The 17,946-nt window shown below is 40.5% G+C and overlaps 3 protein-coding genes across 8 annotated transcripts; 2 read left to right on the top strand and 1 right to left on the bottom strand.

Annotated features, from left to right (window-relative positions):
- The first annotated feature begins 1,501 nt into the window (after positions 1 to 1,501).
- Positions 1,502 to 4,131, top strand: LOC104000658 (trihelix transcription factor ASR3). Its single transcript, XM_009422753.3, has 3 exons — positions 1,502 to 2,411; positions 2,512 to 2,553; positions 3,465 to 4,131. Exons 1-3 carry the CDS (start codon positions 1,715 to 1,717, stop codon positions 3,749 to 3,751), a joined length of 1,026 nt encoding a protein of 341 aa, XP_009421028.2. The 5' UTR covers positions 1,502 to 1,714; the 3' UTR covers positions 3,752 to 4,131.
- A 246-nt stretch (positions 4,132 to 4,377) lies between these two features.
- On the top strand, positions 4,378 to 9,196 carry LOC104000775 (uncharacterized). 6 transcript variants are annotated; one of them, XM_065172126.1, is made up of 10 exons: positions 4,398 to 4,519; positions 4,613 to 4,746; positions 4,999 to 5,142; positions 5,660 to 5,744; positions 5,840 to 5,911; positions 6,060 to 6,198; positions 6,377 to 6,537; positions 6,834 to 6,955; positions 7,907 to 8,444; positions 8,518 to 9,196. In XM_065172126.1, the coding sequence occupies exons 7-9, from the start codon at positions 6,400 to 6,402 to the stop codon at positions 8,289 to 8,291; spliced, it is 645 nt and encodes a 214-aa protein (XP_065028198.1). In that variant the 5' UTR covers positions 4,398 to 4,519; positions 4,613 to 4,746; positions 4,999 to 5,142; positions 5,660 to 5,744; positions 5,840 to 5,911; positions 6,060 to 6,198; positions 6,377 to 6,399; the 3' UTR covers positions 8,292 to 8,444; positions 8,518 to 9,196. The 6 variants fall into 6 exon arrangements, with proteins under 6 accessions (XP_065028199.1, XP_065028201.1, XP_065028196.1 ...); XM_065172127.1 differs by lacking the exon at positions 4,613 to 4,746 and having other exon boundaries at positions 4,378 to 4,519; positions 6,060 to 6,167; XM_065172129.1 differs by lacking the exon at positions 4,613 to 4,746 and having other exon boundaries at positions 4,378 to 4,519; positions 7,910 to 8,444.
- Positions 9,197 to 10,399: 1,203 nt separating this feature from the next.
- On the bottom strand, positions 10,400 to 12,467 carry LOC104000659 (obtusifoliol 14-alpha demethylase). Its single transcript, XM_009422755.3, has 3 exons — positions 12,302 to 12,467; positions 11,662 to 12,144; positions 10,400 to 11,520 (listed from the first exon to the last, which is right to left on the bottom strand). Exons 2-3 carry the CDS (start codon positions 12,124 to 12,126, stop codon positions 10,519 to 10,521), a joined length of 1,467 nt encoding a protein of 488 aa, XP_009421030.1. The 5' UTR covers positions 12,127 to 12,144; positions 12,302 to 12,467; the 3' UTR covers positions 10,400 to 10,518.
- Positions 12,468 to 17,946: the final 5,479 nt, after the last annotated feature.

Raw genomic sequence — 17,946 nt, 5'->3', positions numbered from 1 at the left:
ATTTGCTGACACTTATGAATCGGAAAGGCGGTCCCATGAAGGGGATGACTTCTTTCCATCCCCACAATCGAAGGCGTTGTGGAAGACCCAAGATGCCATCGACATCCATTAAGGCTCCATCTTACCTTCCGGTGGCCGAAAGGGTCACCACCTCCATCGAGCCGATGGAGAGAGAGAGAGAGAGAGAGAGAGAGAGAGAAAGGGTGTCATTAGAGAAACGGACATGAAAACAACATTTAATGATAAAAAGTAATTGGGGTCGATTCCGACGTCAATGGAATGGTGCGTGTCGCCACGTGTCGGCCGGAAGTGTCGTTCGGCCGGAGGGCATCTCTCGGTCCCCCCTCCCATGACAAGGAGACCATGTCTACCCTAATGATTCCAAAGCCAATGGCCTCACCAAGCAAGTGCATTCTTCTAATGAGTTCAGTGTAGCCATTTCCTAGGGACGAGAGGCGTGCACAATCGAAAGAGATGTTGTTGTTGTTCATCATCGCCCTCGTCAACAAAGCTAATCATAGGCAAATATATGCTCTTGTTTGTGGCCTATCTTAGACGTTTCCGCAATGCTTATCCTTGACATTTTCTCGGAATTAGCATCGATAATTAATTCAGCAAACAAAGTTCACCGTATAGCTTCAGAAAAAGTCAACAGCTCAAGTTGAGTGTGCGATCACTCTTTTTTTTTTTTTCTTCTTCTTCTTCTAAACCGATCTTTCCTATCCATTTAGACGAATTAATTTACCTAAAAGCATATAAGCCAACGGGTAAAAAAAAAAAAAAAAAAACGACAAACAAGAATTGTAATTGTTGATCGACTATGATCTTCTATCGAAATCCTAAAAATGATGAATTATATTTGAGCGAGGCAAAATCAATGAAAATTTTAATTAAAAATCGTTCGCCCAATAAATTTAATTTATTAAGAATTATCATGTATTTTTTCCTTCCTTAATAATAGGCTAACTCACATATACTTAAAAAAAAAATAATTAATAATTTCTTATTATTTTCTAAACTTTTTATGGTAATTATAATTTTTATTTTACTATAACTCTCAAGCTTATAGATCAATAAAGAAAAAAGAAAAAAGAAGAAAAGGACATAATCTTAAGATACACAACTAAACTCATTGTAGCGTAAAAGACGAATACATTAAGTATGACTACACACCAAAACCTCCCCTACAAAACAATTCGAATAAAGGAGACGGTCACGTTACGAGAAGGAAACACAAGAGGGTGGTGATAGTGCCTTATCAACGTCCAAACAGGGAAAAAGATATCCCCTTAGCTTTCATGTATTTAATCGTGTATGGACTATCCCCACAATATCTTGACTATCCTATTTTAGTGGCAAAGATATCACTTTACGGTGTGGATTTATTTACACACACCCGCAATGATATTATAATATCATTCATTAATTTAATGGCACCTAGATATAGATATAGATAGGGATTATGAGGGGCCACGTTTAATTAGGACCTAATCAAGTCCTCCCCTCCTCCCTTCTCCCTATTCCACTCCTTTCCTTTTTGTTTCCTCTCTCTCCTTCGACGCCCTCCCTTCCTCCCCTTCTTAAGGGTATACATGCCATGGACGCCTAAAGGAGCCTCCATAACGGCGCCCTCCCAATTCCGTTAACTCTCCGTTAAACATTTACGTGGGTTTTACGACGACGTTGTGATCTCTGCGGCTTTTGGCCATTCTTAATGGCCAACGCCGTCGACACGGCGGGTTCCAACGGCGACGACGGCGCAGGAGGAGGAGGAGGAGGAGGAGGGGCGCGGCCTCCCCGTCTGCCGCGGTGGACGAGGCAGGAGATACTGGTGCTGATACAGGGGAAGAGGGTGGTGGAGAGCCGGGGCAGAGGGCGTGGAGCCGGGCGGGGCGGCGGCGGAAGCGGGGAGATGGGGGCGGGGGCGTTGGTGGCGGCGGCGTCGCCGGTGGAACCCAAGTGGGCGTCGGTGTCGTCGTACTGCCGCCGGCATGGGGTCGACCGGGGGCCGGTACAGTGCCGGAAGCGGTGGAGCAACCTCGCCGGCGACTTTAAGAAGATAAAGGAGTGGGAGGCGAAGGGAAAGGAGTCGTTTTGGACGATGAGGAATGATCTCAGGAGGGAGAGGAGGCTGCCGGGGTTCTTTGACCGGGAGGTGTACGACATCCTCGACGGTGTAGCGGTCGCGGAAGTGGAGGCGGAGCCCGCCGCGGAGGAAGAGGAGGAGGGGAAGAAGGGGTTTGGGCGGACAGCGGCGGCGGGGGGCGAGGAGGAAGAGGCGGTCTTTGATAGCGGGCGGACTGCAGCGGAGGATGGACTGTTCTCGGACTTCGAGGAGGAGAAGGAGGCGGAGGACGAGGACGAGGATACGGCGCCGCCACCACAGCCGGTGGCGGCCGTGCCGATATCGGGTAATGGTTCTTTAGATGGATTAGTATTGTTCAGCCTAACCTTGTTGTTTAATCGACAAAGATTTAAGCTTTTCTTTTCATTGCGCTGTTCCTCATGCAGAAAAGAAGTACGAATCATCTCAACATTGGAGGTCTGATGAAGGTAATGGCTGTTGCTCTCTCTTTTCCTGTGCAGTTCTACAAGCTTTTGTCACTCCTCTCAATCATTTGTAGATACTCGAATGCTAATTCTTTATGTTATTGCACATTTCATGCTCTGTGAAATGTATTCGATGGAACAATTTAGAGTTCTATCTGTCAGCTTTGTCTCAGTAAAGTAGTATACTATTTTGCTCGGTTTGTATGTGCTTTTCTCTTGTTTCCTAAGCACCATAGGAAAACTATCAGGCAAACAGAGTGCAGAAGGGTAACCAAAGAAAGAATTAAGATTGTGAACCTCTGCAATTGTTTTGGCAGAAAAACTACCATAGATTCATAGTAAAGAACTCCAATTTTTGATGGGAAGAGATAGGTGTTAGAAGAACCATTGAACACTCTGTTATACTCTGTCCTGACATTACAATTCAAGATTTGTTTCTTTTATGAAAAATGTTCAACATATATGTGTTCTTTTAGTGTTGTCATGATTATTCACTTTGTCTATCAATTTCCATGCAAGATAAAGTTAGATCTATCATAGTAATTTCATGAGATATCAAAAGCTTGCTGTGGCCAAGAATCTGTACTCGAGATGAGATGGGAAATGAATGCTTTGCTCATACATAAATACATCTGTAAACTAATTGTTAGAGTGGTTTCCCTCTAAGCTTCCTGCTTAGATGGATTTCAAATGTTCTATTCTTAGCTTATAATATTTAGGTAATCTCCGTTGTACATCGGATCTTCAAGGAGAAAATATAAACCAAGTCTAACAATTTTGGATGGGCCTCATTAATCAATCACTCAAGTTTCCAATGAGCACTAAGCTTTTCAATCGATCATCATGTTTAAGAATTGGCTCGGAGTGTTATGTTATGGGTTTTGGAATTTACTTGATTGGCTTTAATCGTGCAGCTACGGCAAAAGATAAACCACAAGCTGAGAACCCCGGGAAGAGCTCTCCATCGCGAGGAGGACAGAAGAGAAGACGAACATCACCAGATGAAGCTGAAGACAGCGATCTACAAAGTAAACTGATTGAAGTCTTAGAGAGGAACAGCAGAATGCTGACGGCCCAACTAGAAGCTCAAAACATGAACTGCCAATTGGACAGAGACCAGAGGAAGGACCAAGCTAATGGCTTGCTCGCCGTTCTCGGCAAACTCGCAGACGCTCTCGGCAGAATAGCTGACAAGTTGTAGCAAATCTCCGTCCCAAGATCATCGGAGGAAACTCTGTCGATCTTGATGGAGGTGGGTTGAGAATGCGTCTAGTTGGTGTCTCAGAAAAACCAGCTTGTGAATTGGCTCCGGGAATGTAAAGCTCTGCTCCTCTTTCTTTGGAAGTGATAGGGTCGATAGGGTGATTACTTACAGAGAAATGAGAATTTTGGCAGCTCTGCGATTGCTGTCTTGTGATCGGAAACTGCTGTCGACAGGAACAGAGGCTGTGTCAAATTGATTTCTTCAAGTTCTTGTATAAACTTAGTGGAAGTTGAAATTGTAGCGAGATGACAGATAAAACAGTTAGAGCAGTTTATTATTTCGGCAATCAATGATTTCTCCTATATTTTGGGTATTAATTGTTGCTTTGAATTCAGATCAGTTCTGCTTAATAGCTAAACCAAATTATATACTGTATGTATTGTGTCTCGTAAGCTTCCGCGTTGAGGCATCGATCGGTACGGATTCGGATCCTCTCCAACCTCCAAACCGATGGATTTGATCACGAAAACGAACGGCCGAGATGTGAGAACAGGGGAATGAAGGACGGAGTTATGACGGTTGAAGGAGTGACCGGATCCGCATGAATTGGAGAGGATCCGAAACATCAAAGCCCTCACCCGAATTGCCGTCGCTGCAACGGCACACGGCTCTCCCGTAGGTCGGGATCGCTTAGAGATGAAACGGGTCTTCGGCGCCAAGAAGAATAAGGAGCCGCCGCCGACGATCCAGGACGCGACCGACAAGGTCCGACCTCTTTTTAACCCTTCCTCTTCTTCCGGCTCTTGAAAGAACTCTGCTTTACCGATTTCTTTGTGATGCCCCTTGTGATATTATAAGGTCTTCTGCTAAATTCCGTGACCTTCATGATCGTAAGTCGATGTTCTTCTGTTTGATGCATACCCATTTCGATTCGTCCCCTCTTCCATGTTGCCCCCACCCAATCATCACAATCGGAAACAAAGGTGTCGCAGGTGTGATAATTTGAATGGTAACATGTAACTACTTGTTCTTTTTATACTTATTTTACACATCCTTCATAATCCAGCATTATAGTTAGTACTAAATCTTACTTTTCGTTCTGGAAGTCCTTGAATATGAACTTAATCAACTGTAGCCTGCTGTATATCTAGTTCATGCTGAATGGAGACTTGGGACATGTTGTTTCTTGTGCTTCATTGTATGATTCACTAATAATAAGGTTGTTTTTGTTTTCTGATTAATAGAAGGGGTGTCACAGTGGATGAGAAAATCAAGAAACTTGATGCTGAATTAGCTAGATACAAGGAGCAGATTAAGAAGACTCGACCTGATCCAGCTCAAGAAGCTGTTAAAGCTCGAGCGATGAGGGTCCTTAAGCGAAGGAGAATGTAGGTTACCTCTGCCTTCTTAGTTTTCACATAAATAGGTAGCTTGTTTGACCGAGTTGTCTGCTTGCAGTTGTAATATTCTGATAATATTGTTCATGTTCATAATTGTGGATGGTTCTATCCCCAAAGCACATTCATGGGATGTACTTAATTGTCAATCCTATATGAGTTCTAGGTATATAGATAACATGTAATTGCATATTTAATAGATTAATTTGGAAATTATAATTTGATTGTTGATGTAGCATGGTCTTGACTGGAGGCAAAGAAAGGGCTTTATCGTGGGAACTTGGCCTCCTTATATTTAAGGTTTCCTTCGAGGGCTCTGCTGGGTTTGAGCTTTTTTTGTAGCTCCTGCTTTGCACTGTTGAGATAGAATGAGTTAAATAATTTGCATTATCTTACAAAGTACAAAATATATGCTGGTGATATTTCTGTTCTTCACTATCTTTTGATCTGTTGCATGAATATGCACAAATATATTCACTGACTGCAAATTTCACTTCCTTTTTCCTAGGTATGAGGGATAGCCTGGCATGCTGCATAACCAGACATTCAACCTCGATCAAGTTGCCTTTGCCACAGAGGGAATTAAGGATGCTGTACAGACTGTCTGTTTTACAAGCTTTTACCACAATTTTATTGTCTGAAGAGTGTTCCCTTTGCTGATACACCAACATACCATTGACTTCTACAGATGTCAGCACTGAAGTCTGCTAACAAGGAGTTGAAAGGGATGATGAAAATTGTGAATACCTAAGACATAGATGTATGTAGGTTATATTTTCGTATGGTATGCTAGTATGTGCTAAAAGATTTTATGCCATTTCTAGTTTGAACAAAGTTTTGTCCAAGACTATGAAAATGCAGTATTTGGTACTACAATTGGTGTCTGAATTCATTTTTGGAATACACAGAGTATGCAAGACAAGATGATGAATTTGAGTACAGAAATCCAAGAATCTTTGGGAAGAAGCTACAATGTTGCCGATGACATTGATGAGGAAGAACTAATGGGAGGCATGGTACCATGATAATGTTACATTACTTGTCTAGGTTTGTCTTTTTTATTAGGCGTTGATGCGTTGTGTCATTTTGCATAGGCTAGAGTTTATTTCAGCATGATATTTGTGTAATTCATTGTATCCAGTTTTATTTGTTGGTTTGGATAAGCATGATATTTGTGAAATTCAGTGTATCCAGTTTTATTTGTTGGTTTGGATAATCAATGCAGAGCTAGATGCGCTGGAATCAGACATGGGTGCAAAGATGGAATCTGATGCAATTCCATCCTATCTTCAACCAGATACGGAAACGGATCTGGATGCAATACTCAACTTACCTGCAGCTCCAACAAGCAATGCTGCGGCAATGCCCAACAGAGCGAGGCAGCAGGTATATCCATCACTTACTGATAGTGAAATCATGGAACAAAATACATGAGCATTGGACAAAGATGATTTCTGCCAGGAACATGTGGAAAATTACTTACCTTTTAACAATTTACATGACATTGAATACCAGATAAATCTGTTAATTTTATAGTCTCCAAGAAATCTGTTGATGTTATCCTGGAAAGATGATTTTGGTTTGCATTAATTGCGTCGTTCTGATGCATAGAATCTGTTAATGAGCATTCCATCCATCATGGATTTGTGGCATGCTGAAACTTTTCGTTTGTTCTGATGCAGACCGAGGATGAACTAGGTTTACCTGCTGTACCCCAAAGCTTCTATACTCAGTTAAAAGAACACTGTTCACAGAATGGCAAAGCTCATATTCATGACAGCCACAATGTTCTTCATATTTACAGGTAAATCTACCCATTTCATGTGCTACTTCTGGTGGTGCAACATAGTCAAGAGTATGATGATCATTTGGAGCTGAATTCAACTTTTTTTTTTTTGACTGGAAATTGTAGTTAACTTAAAGTTAGGAAATTAATAGAATGTTTCTTTCTTTTCAAAAGATAATAAAAGAAAGTAAATCTTCATGTGATGCTTGCTGGAGAACACATCCCACTTTGAATTGTTACCTGAAGCTAACTGATTCAATCATTCTGTGATTTTTCTCATGTTCTATTTTGATCCTATCCACAAGCTAGTGTGTTTTTGTATCCAATGAAATATGATGAATTGGGAATCATGACACTTGCATGGTTGTCAACACTTTCCTATTTATTATCTGATAGACACCTTAATGAAATGTTATGATGTAAGCTTAAGGTTAGAGACTCTGAATTGAAATGTTATGTCAAAATTATGTTGTGTGAAGGTATATATCAAGTTTCTTTTAATATTTAAGTTGATAGAAGTTGAAGATGAGAATGAAAAGATTGAAAAAGTCGAAGAAGATTTTCGAAGAAACAACCCGACGACCTTAATAATAAGCAATCAAAAAAATATTTTTAAATTATTTCGTGTTAGAATTCATGTTATTGTGACAAGATTCATGCACTTTTGATCATGTTCTGTTTGTCAAGTTTTGATTGTTGATGAATATTCGCTATATCAATTGATAAATTTGTTTTCAATGTAAGATAGAGACTGAGATGCATCTTAGTTGATTTAAGAATTTAAATATTTCTGATATGTTTTTTGTTGTCACTTAGTGAGTGCATTACGGGTATATGGACACACATATACTTAATACTAAATTGACTGGATAATTGCCTTCTAAATGACTAAGGATGGAAATATCATCATAGAAATGTACAGAACGACTGAGCTTAATTTCTAACCCTTTTTTTTGGCTTAATCATTAGTAGGACATACATATACTCCCCGATACGGTTCAGGAAAGACGAAGGAGAATCCTACCGTCACATCACCGTCAGGACCGACGGCACCTCCTCCGCCTCCTCCAGTCGAAGATGGCGGCAAGCAGACAGGGCCCTCGCGGAGCCCCGTGATCCCGCAGGAGATTCGACAACCGGGCGCGGAAGCCGTCGTCGCCGCGTCCCCCGAAACCCCCCCGGCCGGCCGGCGTTGGTGCCGAGGCTGATGGGGCTCGAGGACCTGTCGGCCCTCACGGTTGCTGTGACACCGGAAGCGGCGGGAGCTGCAGCGGGCTCTGGAGAAGTGCGACGAGGACCTCAGGGCCCTGAGGCGGATCATCGAGGCCGTCCGCTTGGGGGAGATCCACGCTAAGGCGGTCTCCTCCTCCGTCGGATCGGGAAGGCCGATCAAATCGGACGGCATGGATGCATGGAAGGAGTGCGACGGCGAGCAGCCAAGCCCCCCCCGTCTCGGTCCTCGACGCGATATCGTCGCCTCGGTATCGGTCAAAAAGATGCCCAATTGGTAAGCATCAACCCAACCTTTTTACCGGCTACAGAAACGTGCGTTACGTTACATGGCACGCATCTCGATGCAGAGACCAAGGATACTACAGCCGTCGGATCCAGGATCGTGAAGCCATCACGTATGGGCTTTCTCTTCGTGGGTGAGCAAATCCAAAGACGGCAAAAGCCAATAATGCACCGAACGAATGTGCAGGAGAGAGTTACAATAATGCACCGAACGCTGCCAAGTTGATCGAAGCGATGCCGTTGGTGGTCGAGCCGACGGGACGAGAGATCATGACGATGGTCGAAGGCGTTCGGCAACAGTGCTGGAAGAGGAGGAGGAGGAGAACAAGCCGGACGATGGCGGAGTCCGTGGAGGAGGTGTGGGAGGTGGCGAGGGTAGGGGTGTGGATAGAGAGTGTAATCTTGAGGGAGTTGGTGGTGGAGTTGTTCGGGTGGTGTTGCAGGTTGGGACTTGTAGGAAGAGATTATACTTTGACTTGCATGTTTGATTGATCCATGAGGCTCAAAAAATATATATCATTAGGTGATTGGCATCAGACCTGTTTCTGCATTACCTTTGCAATAAAGCACCATTTGCAACCCTCAAACCCACTCGCATAACTGAGCCAAAAAAGGAGAAGGAAGGGACGACTCGAAAGTCCTCACCCCCAGCTCGATCCTCGGAGCTTAGACAAACAACGTCCGACCAAGAAAGAAAAAAAGAACCGGTTCTTGATCGGAACCCCCCAAGAACGAGAATGAAACGGACGGAGAAGGAGAAGGGACGACCTCGGGGTAAAAGAGCAGGTTAGGGCGGGAGCGAAGGGGGAGAAGGAGAGAGAGGAAGGGGCTTGAGAGAAAGAGGAGAAGAGGCGGCGGACGAAGAGGACGCGGAGATGGGGAGGTAAAGCCGGCCGCAGAAGCGCCATCGGCGGTCGTGGCCTTCAGCTGCTCGACGCAATGTTTCCCCCGCCCCATGCTTTTCGGGTTTTGCGCTCTCTTTTCTCAAGTGCAAGTCCAGAAAAGAGGACAGTGACCGCCACTCCTGGTTCCTACACTCTGCTGTGTTCACTCTGGGTGGTCCATGTGTATGGTGCAGTGATGAGACTGTTCTTTTGCTTTCAGTTCGAGTTGCCCAATAATCGAAGTTTGATGAGACTCTCGACTCTCGACTCTCGACTCTCGACCAAAGGTGTTGGAGAGCTGCCGCCGTGATGATGATTGGGCTGGTCATGAGGATGTAATATTCTTGTGGTAGGACTGGAACTGCTTCGCTGCATAATAATGGCTGTCCTTCAATTTGGGTACAGTGGCGGTAGAGTTCCCTGATTCCTGGGATTGGGTTCTGAGCAGGAACAGTTCTCTTACCACATTCATCACGTCTGCATTGTTGTACTGTAACTCAATCTTTTGTGCTACCTTTTTAACGAGTCTGCTTCCATCAGTCCAAGCTTTTAAGAATAGAAGACTAACCAATGCACTCACTTTCTTGCCCACTATAAACTCCTCATGACAGTCGTAGAAGGGTGCGGTAATTGGGTTTGTCGGACACCCGGTGGTACTAGTATGCAGTTACCCTCTGTTTTGGATCTTTGCGGCAGTGGTTTTCCGGCCAAAGATTGGATTTTGGTGAAGCGTCAGAGCTTCCGAGGATAAGGCGAATTTGAGATAATTCTTGGTAAGCGTAGCTGTGCTTGTTAAGGTAATTCCTCCTTTGCACTTATTCACCATGTTGATTTTGTGGCAAAGTTCTTCCTTTGGAGTTGAAATCCAGTCAGTGATGCTGGAACGGAAGATGGCGTCTTCTTAAAGTGGACAGCGGAGTTTGGAAGCACACTTCAGAACTGCGCGATCTTGGGTGGAACCAGGATGGAACGCAGGCCTGCTTCAGCCAATCTAAAGGGTCAGTAGAAGACAATGGGAGCATACCAGAATGGGAGACGTGCCAAACACTTGAAATCAGATCAGTAGAACATTAAGACCACAAACGATGCATACGTTTTCTTAGAACGAAGAAAGAACTACAGCAGAGATACCCGCGAATAAAAACCAGGACAAATCCAAACGAGGTACACTGCGGGCGGCCGTCAGTTGTCGACGGACAGCTTCCGCCGCTTGTATCGCACCATCACTTCCCCTTTGACCCCGACGACCATGGCCTTCCAGTTGTTCTCGGGGAAGGGAGATATCAACTCGAACTCGAAGTTCCTCAGCAGGTGGCTCCATATCGCCTTGATCTGCAAGTAAGCAAAAGGCTCCCCCAGGCATCCATGTCGCCCGCCCCCAAAGGAAATGTAGGAGAAGGCTCCCGCAGCCTTGTCTTCCTCCCTCCCGGCCGCAAACCTGTCAGGATCGTACGTATCCGGGTCCTTGTAGATGTGGGGAAGCCGGTTGGCGAAAGCTGGGGATGTCGCTACGATGTGGCCCTTGGGGATGTCGTACTCTTTCCCTTCTTTCGTCGTGACGGTGAAGTCATCGTGGGAGTAGCGCAGCAGCATTATCAACGGAGGATGAAGCCTCAGAGCTTCCTTGATGCAGCGGTAGAGGACGTCCATCTCGGACAGGATGTCATGGTCCAACTTATTCCCGTGCCTCGCCATGATCTCCTTCTGCTCCTCGATGGCGGCCGAGAAGTACTGCTTGTGCCGGAGCATGTAAGCCCCGGTCCAGGTGGAAGTGATGGAGCTGGTGTGCTGCCCCGCGAAGAGTGCGGCAATGAGCAGCCCTGTGATCTCGCCTTCCGTGGTGGAGCGGCCGTCCTTGTACTTTGAGTCGATGAAGCACTGCAACATGTCGTCCTCTGATTTGCCGGAGCTCTTGCGTGACCTGATGATGGTGGAGAAGATCTCGGCGATCCTGGCGCGGGCACGATCGCGTCTGCGGTGGGCGGGGATAGGGAGGTAGGGGAAGATGACGCTGATGGGGCGCATGCCATTGTCGAGGTCGTGGAAGAGGGCAGAGACATCATCGAAGAGCTTGTCCCTGACCTCCCTCCCCAACAGGCACCGGCTTGCCGTCAGTATGATGAGATGCTCGAGCTCGTACTTCAAGTCCACCGTGCCGCTGTCTCCCCATTTGGAGAAGTAGCCCTGCAGAGAGCACCACCAAGCATTACCGATCACATAGTTCATGCTAATAACAACGATCTGGACTCCAGCAAAATCTTGTTCTTTCGATCAGATCAAAATGTGAGTGTCGATCGAATCGACCATGAGAGACAAAAGGATTACCTCGGCCTCGACGACCATCTGGTCCACATAGCTGCGCAGCTTGGTCACCCGGAGCGCCTCCGTGAAGAACCGGAACTGCTCCTGCCGCACCGAGTAGTCCACGTCGAAGACCACGCCGGGGCCGAAGGTGGGCACGTTGAACTGGTACACCTCCTGCTGGCTGAGCTGTGCCTCCGGCGCCTTGAAGAAGTGCCCGGACACCTCGGGCCCGATGAAGAAGCTGATCTTGCGATTGAGGATGTTGAGCGTGAACACGCCGCCAAGCTTCGCGTACTCCTCCCGGATCATGGGGATCGGGCCCCTCATGAACCGCAGCAGCCCGCCGACGACCGGCGGAGCCGAGACCGTCGGCGGCAGGCGCTTCCCAGACCTGGGCGCCAGGACAGAGGCGACGAGCTTCGCCAGGACCAGGGTCGCCGCCAAGAGCAGCCCCGCGGCGAAGAGCTTGTGCTCCGCAAGATCCATGGCGCCCAAAACTACAAACTGAAGCAAGATTCGACCTTTAGCCCAAAAACCTTGGGATCTTTGTAGAATAATCAGAGATTCAGATCATTGTCAAGAACTTGAGATTAACTGAACAAAGACGAGGGCGTTGCAGAGAAAAAGAACTCAAGAAATCAGAGTTCAAATGCAGGATTACCTGTGATCGGGAAGGGGCGAAGGGGTTGGAGAAACAGCGAGATATGGGTAGGTAGAGAGAGATCAGAGAGGCTTTAAATAGCAGCTGAGGCCGCTCAGATCTGGGAGAAAACGACAGAGGAGAAGAGGAGGGAGAGGAGGGATTAGGGAAAGAAGGAACAGGGGGCGCAAAACCGCAGTCCGAAGGTGGCGGCTTTGCTTTCTCTCATATGAATGAATAATATTTATGAATGGTATTTTGGTTGTGTTTTAATGAAATTTGTTGGACTAATGTAAATGGCATTTGATATCAATATAACTTATAAGGTTAAGCTGTTTAATTATACATCAAATCCATTATGTGCCACTTTATTTTTCTAATAATTTAGAATTATTTTTTTTAGTTCATATTTATTTTGGTCTCGCACATATCAATATCGACACCACATGAATATCGATATTCATGTCATGTTTTCGATAACTCTATTATCGACTCATCATGATCTTCGATCGTCTTCATCAATGATATTGAGGATTATGTCGATACATGTCTATATTCATATTAGGTTATTGTACCACATGATATCATGATCCCCAATTTCATGAATGATTTATTTCATTATTTATTTATGACTAAGCATATTCCTCCGTGAATTAGAATTTTTGAATTTTTTTGGTAGATAATTATATATTTTAGTTGAATGATTCATCAATAAAAGTTAATTTGTGAGTTGAAAGGGTTTTCATCAAGAATAATCCTTTGTTAATTTTATAGCTCAAGCTCATACATTTTTTTTTCTAGACACTAATGTTAAGAAGTTAAAATATATTTTAAAATATTATAAATTAATATATTTTATTTTTTAATAAGATTTATTATAATTATAGTTTAAAAATTATAACATATTTTGAAAGATCTAAAATATGTCTTACCTTTTAAATAAAATTAAATGAAGTTATAGATATTAAGGACTCTTGTATTTTACATCTATAAATTATTTTGTGCTATCAGATTCACAAATCAATTATTTTACAGGGGTGATAATCGAAGTACCTTAAAATTAGCTTAAAATCTAATTTATCATGCAAGAATCAAGCATAATGAAATTGAACAATATTTTATCCAAAAAAATACGTTAATAAGTCTTTGAAGTCATGAAGATGAAATGTAAAGACAATATAGTATATTTTTCCAAATGACTATTTGAATATCTTTGAATCATGTGACTTATTTCTAAAAGTATACTTTAAGGAGGTGCTAAGGAGTTAAAGTATATTTTAAAATATTATAAATTAATATCTTACCTTTTAAATAAGATTAGATAGAGTTACAAGGATAAGGAATTATTAGTTTAAAAATTAAAATATATTTTGAAATATCTCAAATTTATGTCTTATCTTTTGAATAAGATTAAATAGAATTATAGAGATTAAAAACTTATATATATATATATATATATATATATATATATATATATATATATATATATATATATATATATTCAAGCCTCAAATATTCAACTCTATATGGTTAAAGTCTAAAATCATTTAAAATTTATAACTATATCATCTTGGGCTAGTAATTATTTGTTATTATTATTTGAAAAAGGATTGTACTCGTATATAATTCCTCTATTTCTTCGTATTAGAACTAGTTGTAGTATGCTATACAATGGGATATGATTGAATTCATTTTATCGAGCACAGGCAGACAATTGAAAATAACATTAATACTCTTAAATCATAAATTTTAACTTACTATTCTAATTTCATCTGGGATTACTTCTAAATTATCCTATTGCTAATTGCATCAGTTGAGGAAAAAAGAAAGAAGAAATATCCTGTTCTAGGAAGAAATATTGGGGTTCAAATTGGAAACAGCTGTCACTCAATGGCATAGTCTTCTTCTAAATATTGCGGCTTACAGAACATGTCGAGCACTGTCTCCTACTTTCATTTAGATAGAGTCCTTTTCACTTTCGTCCTCTGAGAAACAGCTGATGGTCAATTTAAAATGACATTAACTATATTGAAAAGGTGTTTATTATTTTAATCGTGCTCATCCCAAATCAAATTAATTGTTTTCTTAATTCGATTTAAATGGATTGGGTATACGAAAGAAATACATACACTCGTTTTTTTTTTTTTGAAACAAGTATTAGTTGAAAGCCAAAATTTTCAGATATGATTAGAATGTTTCGTGTAACTAAAAATTTTCTTTATTTTAATTCATTTAAGCACGAATCGAAGTTCAAATTAAGTACATATTTTTAAAATAGAAGTTAAACACATAATTGAAAATGATATAATTATTGTAATTTTTAAGTATAATATTGAAATCATTTCGACCTCCAACAATTTGGAGGCCTTTTATTTTCTTCAAAGATTACAAAACTTTTTTAAATGAACAAACATTTTCCTTTGGATTAAAACACTTTTATTGTATTATTATTATTTTATTTATTAAACTAATTTACTAAAATGATTCTCGTTTCTCTCTTCATATTATAAGAGTGACAACAAGCACGCGTTGAAATCATCGTACTTTCTCGAACGTTTTTGAAATTTTTATTGTGATCCAAGTCCGAAAAACTCTATCGGAGCCCCACGAGTAACGACAAAGATAAAGGAGTGAAAGAAGGAAAAAAAAATGTGAAGAAGATCGAATCAGTTTGATCATATAATAAATCAAATGATTATTATTTTATATAAAAATAAAATAAAACTATATGCATGGATTTATTTTAAAACAATTAAATCGTTCCAACAATTATTACATACTCACGAGGATAAAGTTGTTTGCATAAGAATTAGACGAGAGAGCTATACCCATAAGAATTGGATGCCTTTTATTTTCTTCAAAGATTACAAAACTTTTTTAAATGGACAAACATTTTCCTTTGGATTAAAACATTTTTATTGTATTATTATTTTTAATTTATTAAACTAATTTACTATAATGATTCTCGTTTCTCTCCTTATTTTATAAGAATGACGAGAAGCGCGCGCTGAAATCATCCGTACTTTCTCGAACGATTTCGGAATTACTATTGCGACCCAATCCGAAAAGCTTTCTTGAAGCCCGACGAGTGACGACAAAGATAAAGGTGTGAAAGAAGAAAAAAAAAATGTAAAGAAGATCGAATCAGTTTGATCATATATTAAATCAAATGATTATTATTTTATATAAAAATAAAATAAAAGTATATGCATGGATTTATTTTAAAACAATTAAATCGTTCCAACAATTATTACATACTCACTGGATAGGGGATAAAGTCGTTCGCATACATAAGGATTGATGGATGATCCCCCAAACGTGTGAAGCATTACTATTACTGTATCGGCCTCCTCCTACTAAACAACAACAACACACACACACCACAAAGGCAGGAGGGCAGTACGCCCACAGACTTGGTTTTGCAGTGAGGTTGAGTGGGTAGGTAGGGATTGGCATTGGGATCTCCCTGCAAAGATGCCCTCCTCGGATGCAATGAAATATACATAGATTCCTCCTGCTCGACTGTCGTCCATCCATGTGATTACATGTGCAAGTTTTCTCTCTCTAAAAAATATATATATTATTATGAGCATAAAATTTTAAAGGAGAAATAGATAAATAGAGAGAGAGAGAGAGAGAGAGAGAGAGAGAGAGAGAGAGGGGATGTATTTATGGTCTTTCCACATGCACGTGCCAAGTGGAAGTGTTGCGAAGATCGTGTCCTTATCACATGCTTTTGTCTTCGTTATTTTTTTTTATAAAAAAATAAATATTTAAAATACCCAAATTGGTATGTGTCTTTATGGGACAACAATAATAGTTACGTCGTCATGAATGCTATTGTTGTTCTATATCGACGCACTTTACCATCATGTTACTAATTTACCTGATTGCCATCGTCATTGTGCATATTTATTTTTGAGACCAAAGCAAATAATACGATTTAGCTTATATGAATAATAATAATAATAATTTTTTTTTCCCTTCCGTCAATGTGATGAATTTTTTTATTTATTAATCATGAGAATTACTAAAAATAGAGATGAAGATGGATTTTTTTTTTCAAGTGTCACTTGGGTATCCGAGGGTGATAGATTATCATCGAAGATGAATAAACAACGGGCACATATAATCGCATCCTCCTGTCGACTCAAATCTAAATAGACATCACTATACTAACCCGGTTGGATGAATAAAAAGATGTATGGATTAATTTTATTTTTTGGTAGGATTTTTCTGCAAGTATTTATGTAAGACAACTATTGTTTTTGCTAGTAGATTGTTTAGATTTTTCTTGAGCTCTTGATGGAATTCCAAGTTGACTTTCATTCTTCTCTTTTATGTCAAATAAATATTTTGAAGTATAATTCTGCAAGGGATCGAATACATTCGTTGCCATTGACGATTAAGCGAACATGTAGATTTCTCCTTTCTTAATCATCTATGTGGCACCCAATATAACATATCAGTCAACAATTAAACTTTCAATATCTTGGATTCAAACTAATTGTGGGCTATCGACGACATGAATCATAGCCCATGGGCCAATAAAGGAATGCTTTTTAGTCAAAGAAAAAGAATTCAACCTTCTTTTTGTTCGATAATGGAAAATGAATTTTTGTTGAATATAACAATAAAATAAAAATTGTTTTAGTACTTACCCATAAAAATGCAAATATCAGAGATATTCATGTATTACAAATATAATTCTTAAAATAGATTTTAGTTGTTTAACGTGTCGAGTCACGAGTCCAACCTCCATCCAAGTTCGAGTCTTTCATGAGTTTGATCTCCAGAGATAAATGGGTTCAACTATATCATAATAAACTTAAATTGGTCTATTTATGTTAGTGGTAATATAGGACTTGAGTGATTCAAGGAGCTCTGAGCGAGTTAATATATAGACAGCCTTTTTGTAGAATACATTGAGAATTAGATGAGAGAGCTAACCCATAGGAATGATTTTATAGGATTATTATCCATTGATTAAATATGAAGAGTTGTTCCAACTATAGTAGATGTTGAGCTGATAATGACATGATATTAATACGCCTATGTGTTAAATTTTCTTCTTTTTTTTTCCATTTCAATTCGTTTTATTCTATATATTTCCAATACAAGTAAACTTCGTCCAACTCGATCCCCTTCGTAACATTGTTTTAAACAAAAAATCATACGAGGATTTTTTCCTATGTTATATATAAAAGCTTATGTTCATAGAAAGATAGTTCAGTTGATTTTATATTCTTAATAGGTTTCATAAAATTTATCCATTCTAACAAATTTATGACCCATCTCATTTGATCGTATGATTAAAATGAGCTATGAAATATATTATATTTTTAGAATAATATAGATTCATTGATTCTATATTCTTAACAAGCTTCATAAAATTCATCCATTCTAATAAGTCTATTATCTATCTAAGTAATAATAGTTATTTGAGGATATGTTCATTTTTTTTTTTCCATTTCAATTCACTTTACTCTATGTATTTCCAATACAAGTAAACTTCGTCCGATCCCGTCACTAACATTATTTTAAACAAAAATTCATACAAGTAGGATATGAGGATATTTTCCTATGCTGTATATAAAAGCTTATGTTCGTGAAAAGATAGATAATTCCGTTGATTTTATATTCTTAATAGGTTTCATAAAATTTAT

This window comes from Musa acuminata, chromosome BXJ3-10, assembly GCF_036884655.1.
Source record: "Musa acuminata AAA Group cultivar baxijiao chromosome BXJ3-10, Cavendish_Baxijiao_AAA, whole genome shotgun sequence".
Lineage (NCBI taxonomy): Eukaryota > Viridiplantae > Streptophyta > Magnoliopsida > Zingiberales > Musaceae > Musa > Musa acuminata.
The sequence above is the reverse complement of the archived record's forward strand: the minus strand, read 5'-3'. Positions and strand labels throughout refer to the sequence as shown.

Excerpts from the sequence above, each read along its gene's own strand:
- LOC104000658 (XM_009422753.3), top strand. The coding sequence starts at position 1,715 with ATGGCCAACGCCGTCGACACGGCGGGTTCCAACGGCGACGACGGCGCA. Across the intron at positions 2,412-2,511 it reads GGCGGCCGTGCCGATATCGG|AAAAGAAGTACGAATCATCT; the intron begins GTAATGGTTCTT and ends TTCCTCATGCAG. Across the intron at positions 2,554-3,464 it reads ACATTGGAGGTCTGATGAAG|CTACGGCAAAAGATAAACCA; the intron begins GTAATGGCTGTT and ends TTAATCGTGCAG.
- LOC104000775 (XM_065172127.1), top strand. The coding sequence starts at position 6,400 with ATGGGTGCAAAGATGGAATCTGATGCAATTCCATCCTATCTTCAACCA. Across the intron at positions 6,538-6,833 it reads CCAACAGAGCGAGGCAGCAG|ACCGAGGATGAACTAGGTTT; the intron begins GTATATCCATCA and ends GTTCTGATGCAG. Across the intron at positions 6,956-7,906 it reads AATGTTCTTCATATTTACAG|TAGGACATACATATACTCCC; the intron begins GTAAATCTACCC and ends CTTAATCATTAG.
- LOC104000659 (XM_009422755.3), bottom strand. The coding sequence starts at position 12,126 with ATGGATCTTGCGGAGCACAAGCTCTTCGCCGCGGGGCTGCTCTTGGCG. Across the intron at positions 11,521-11,661 it reads AGATGGTCGTCGAGGCCGAG|GGCTACTTCTCCAAATGGGG; the intron begins GTAATCCTTTTG and ends TGCTCTCTGCAG.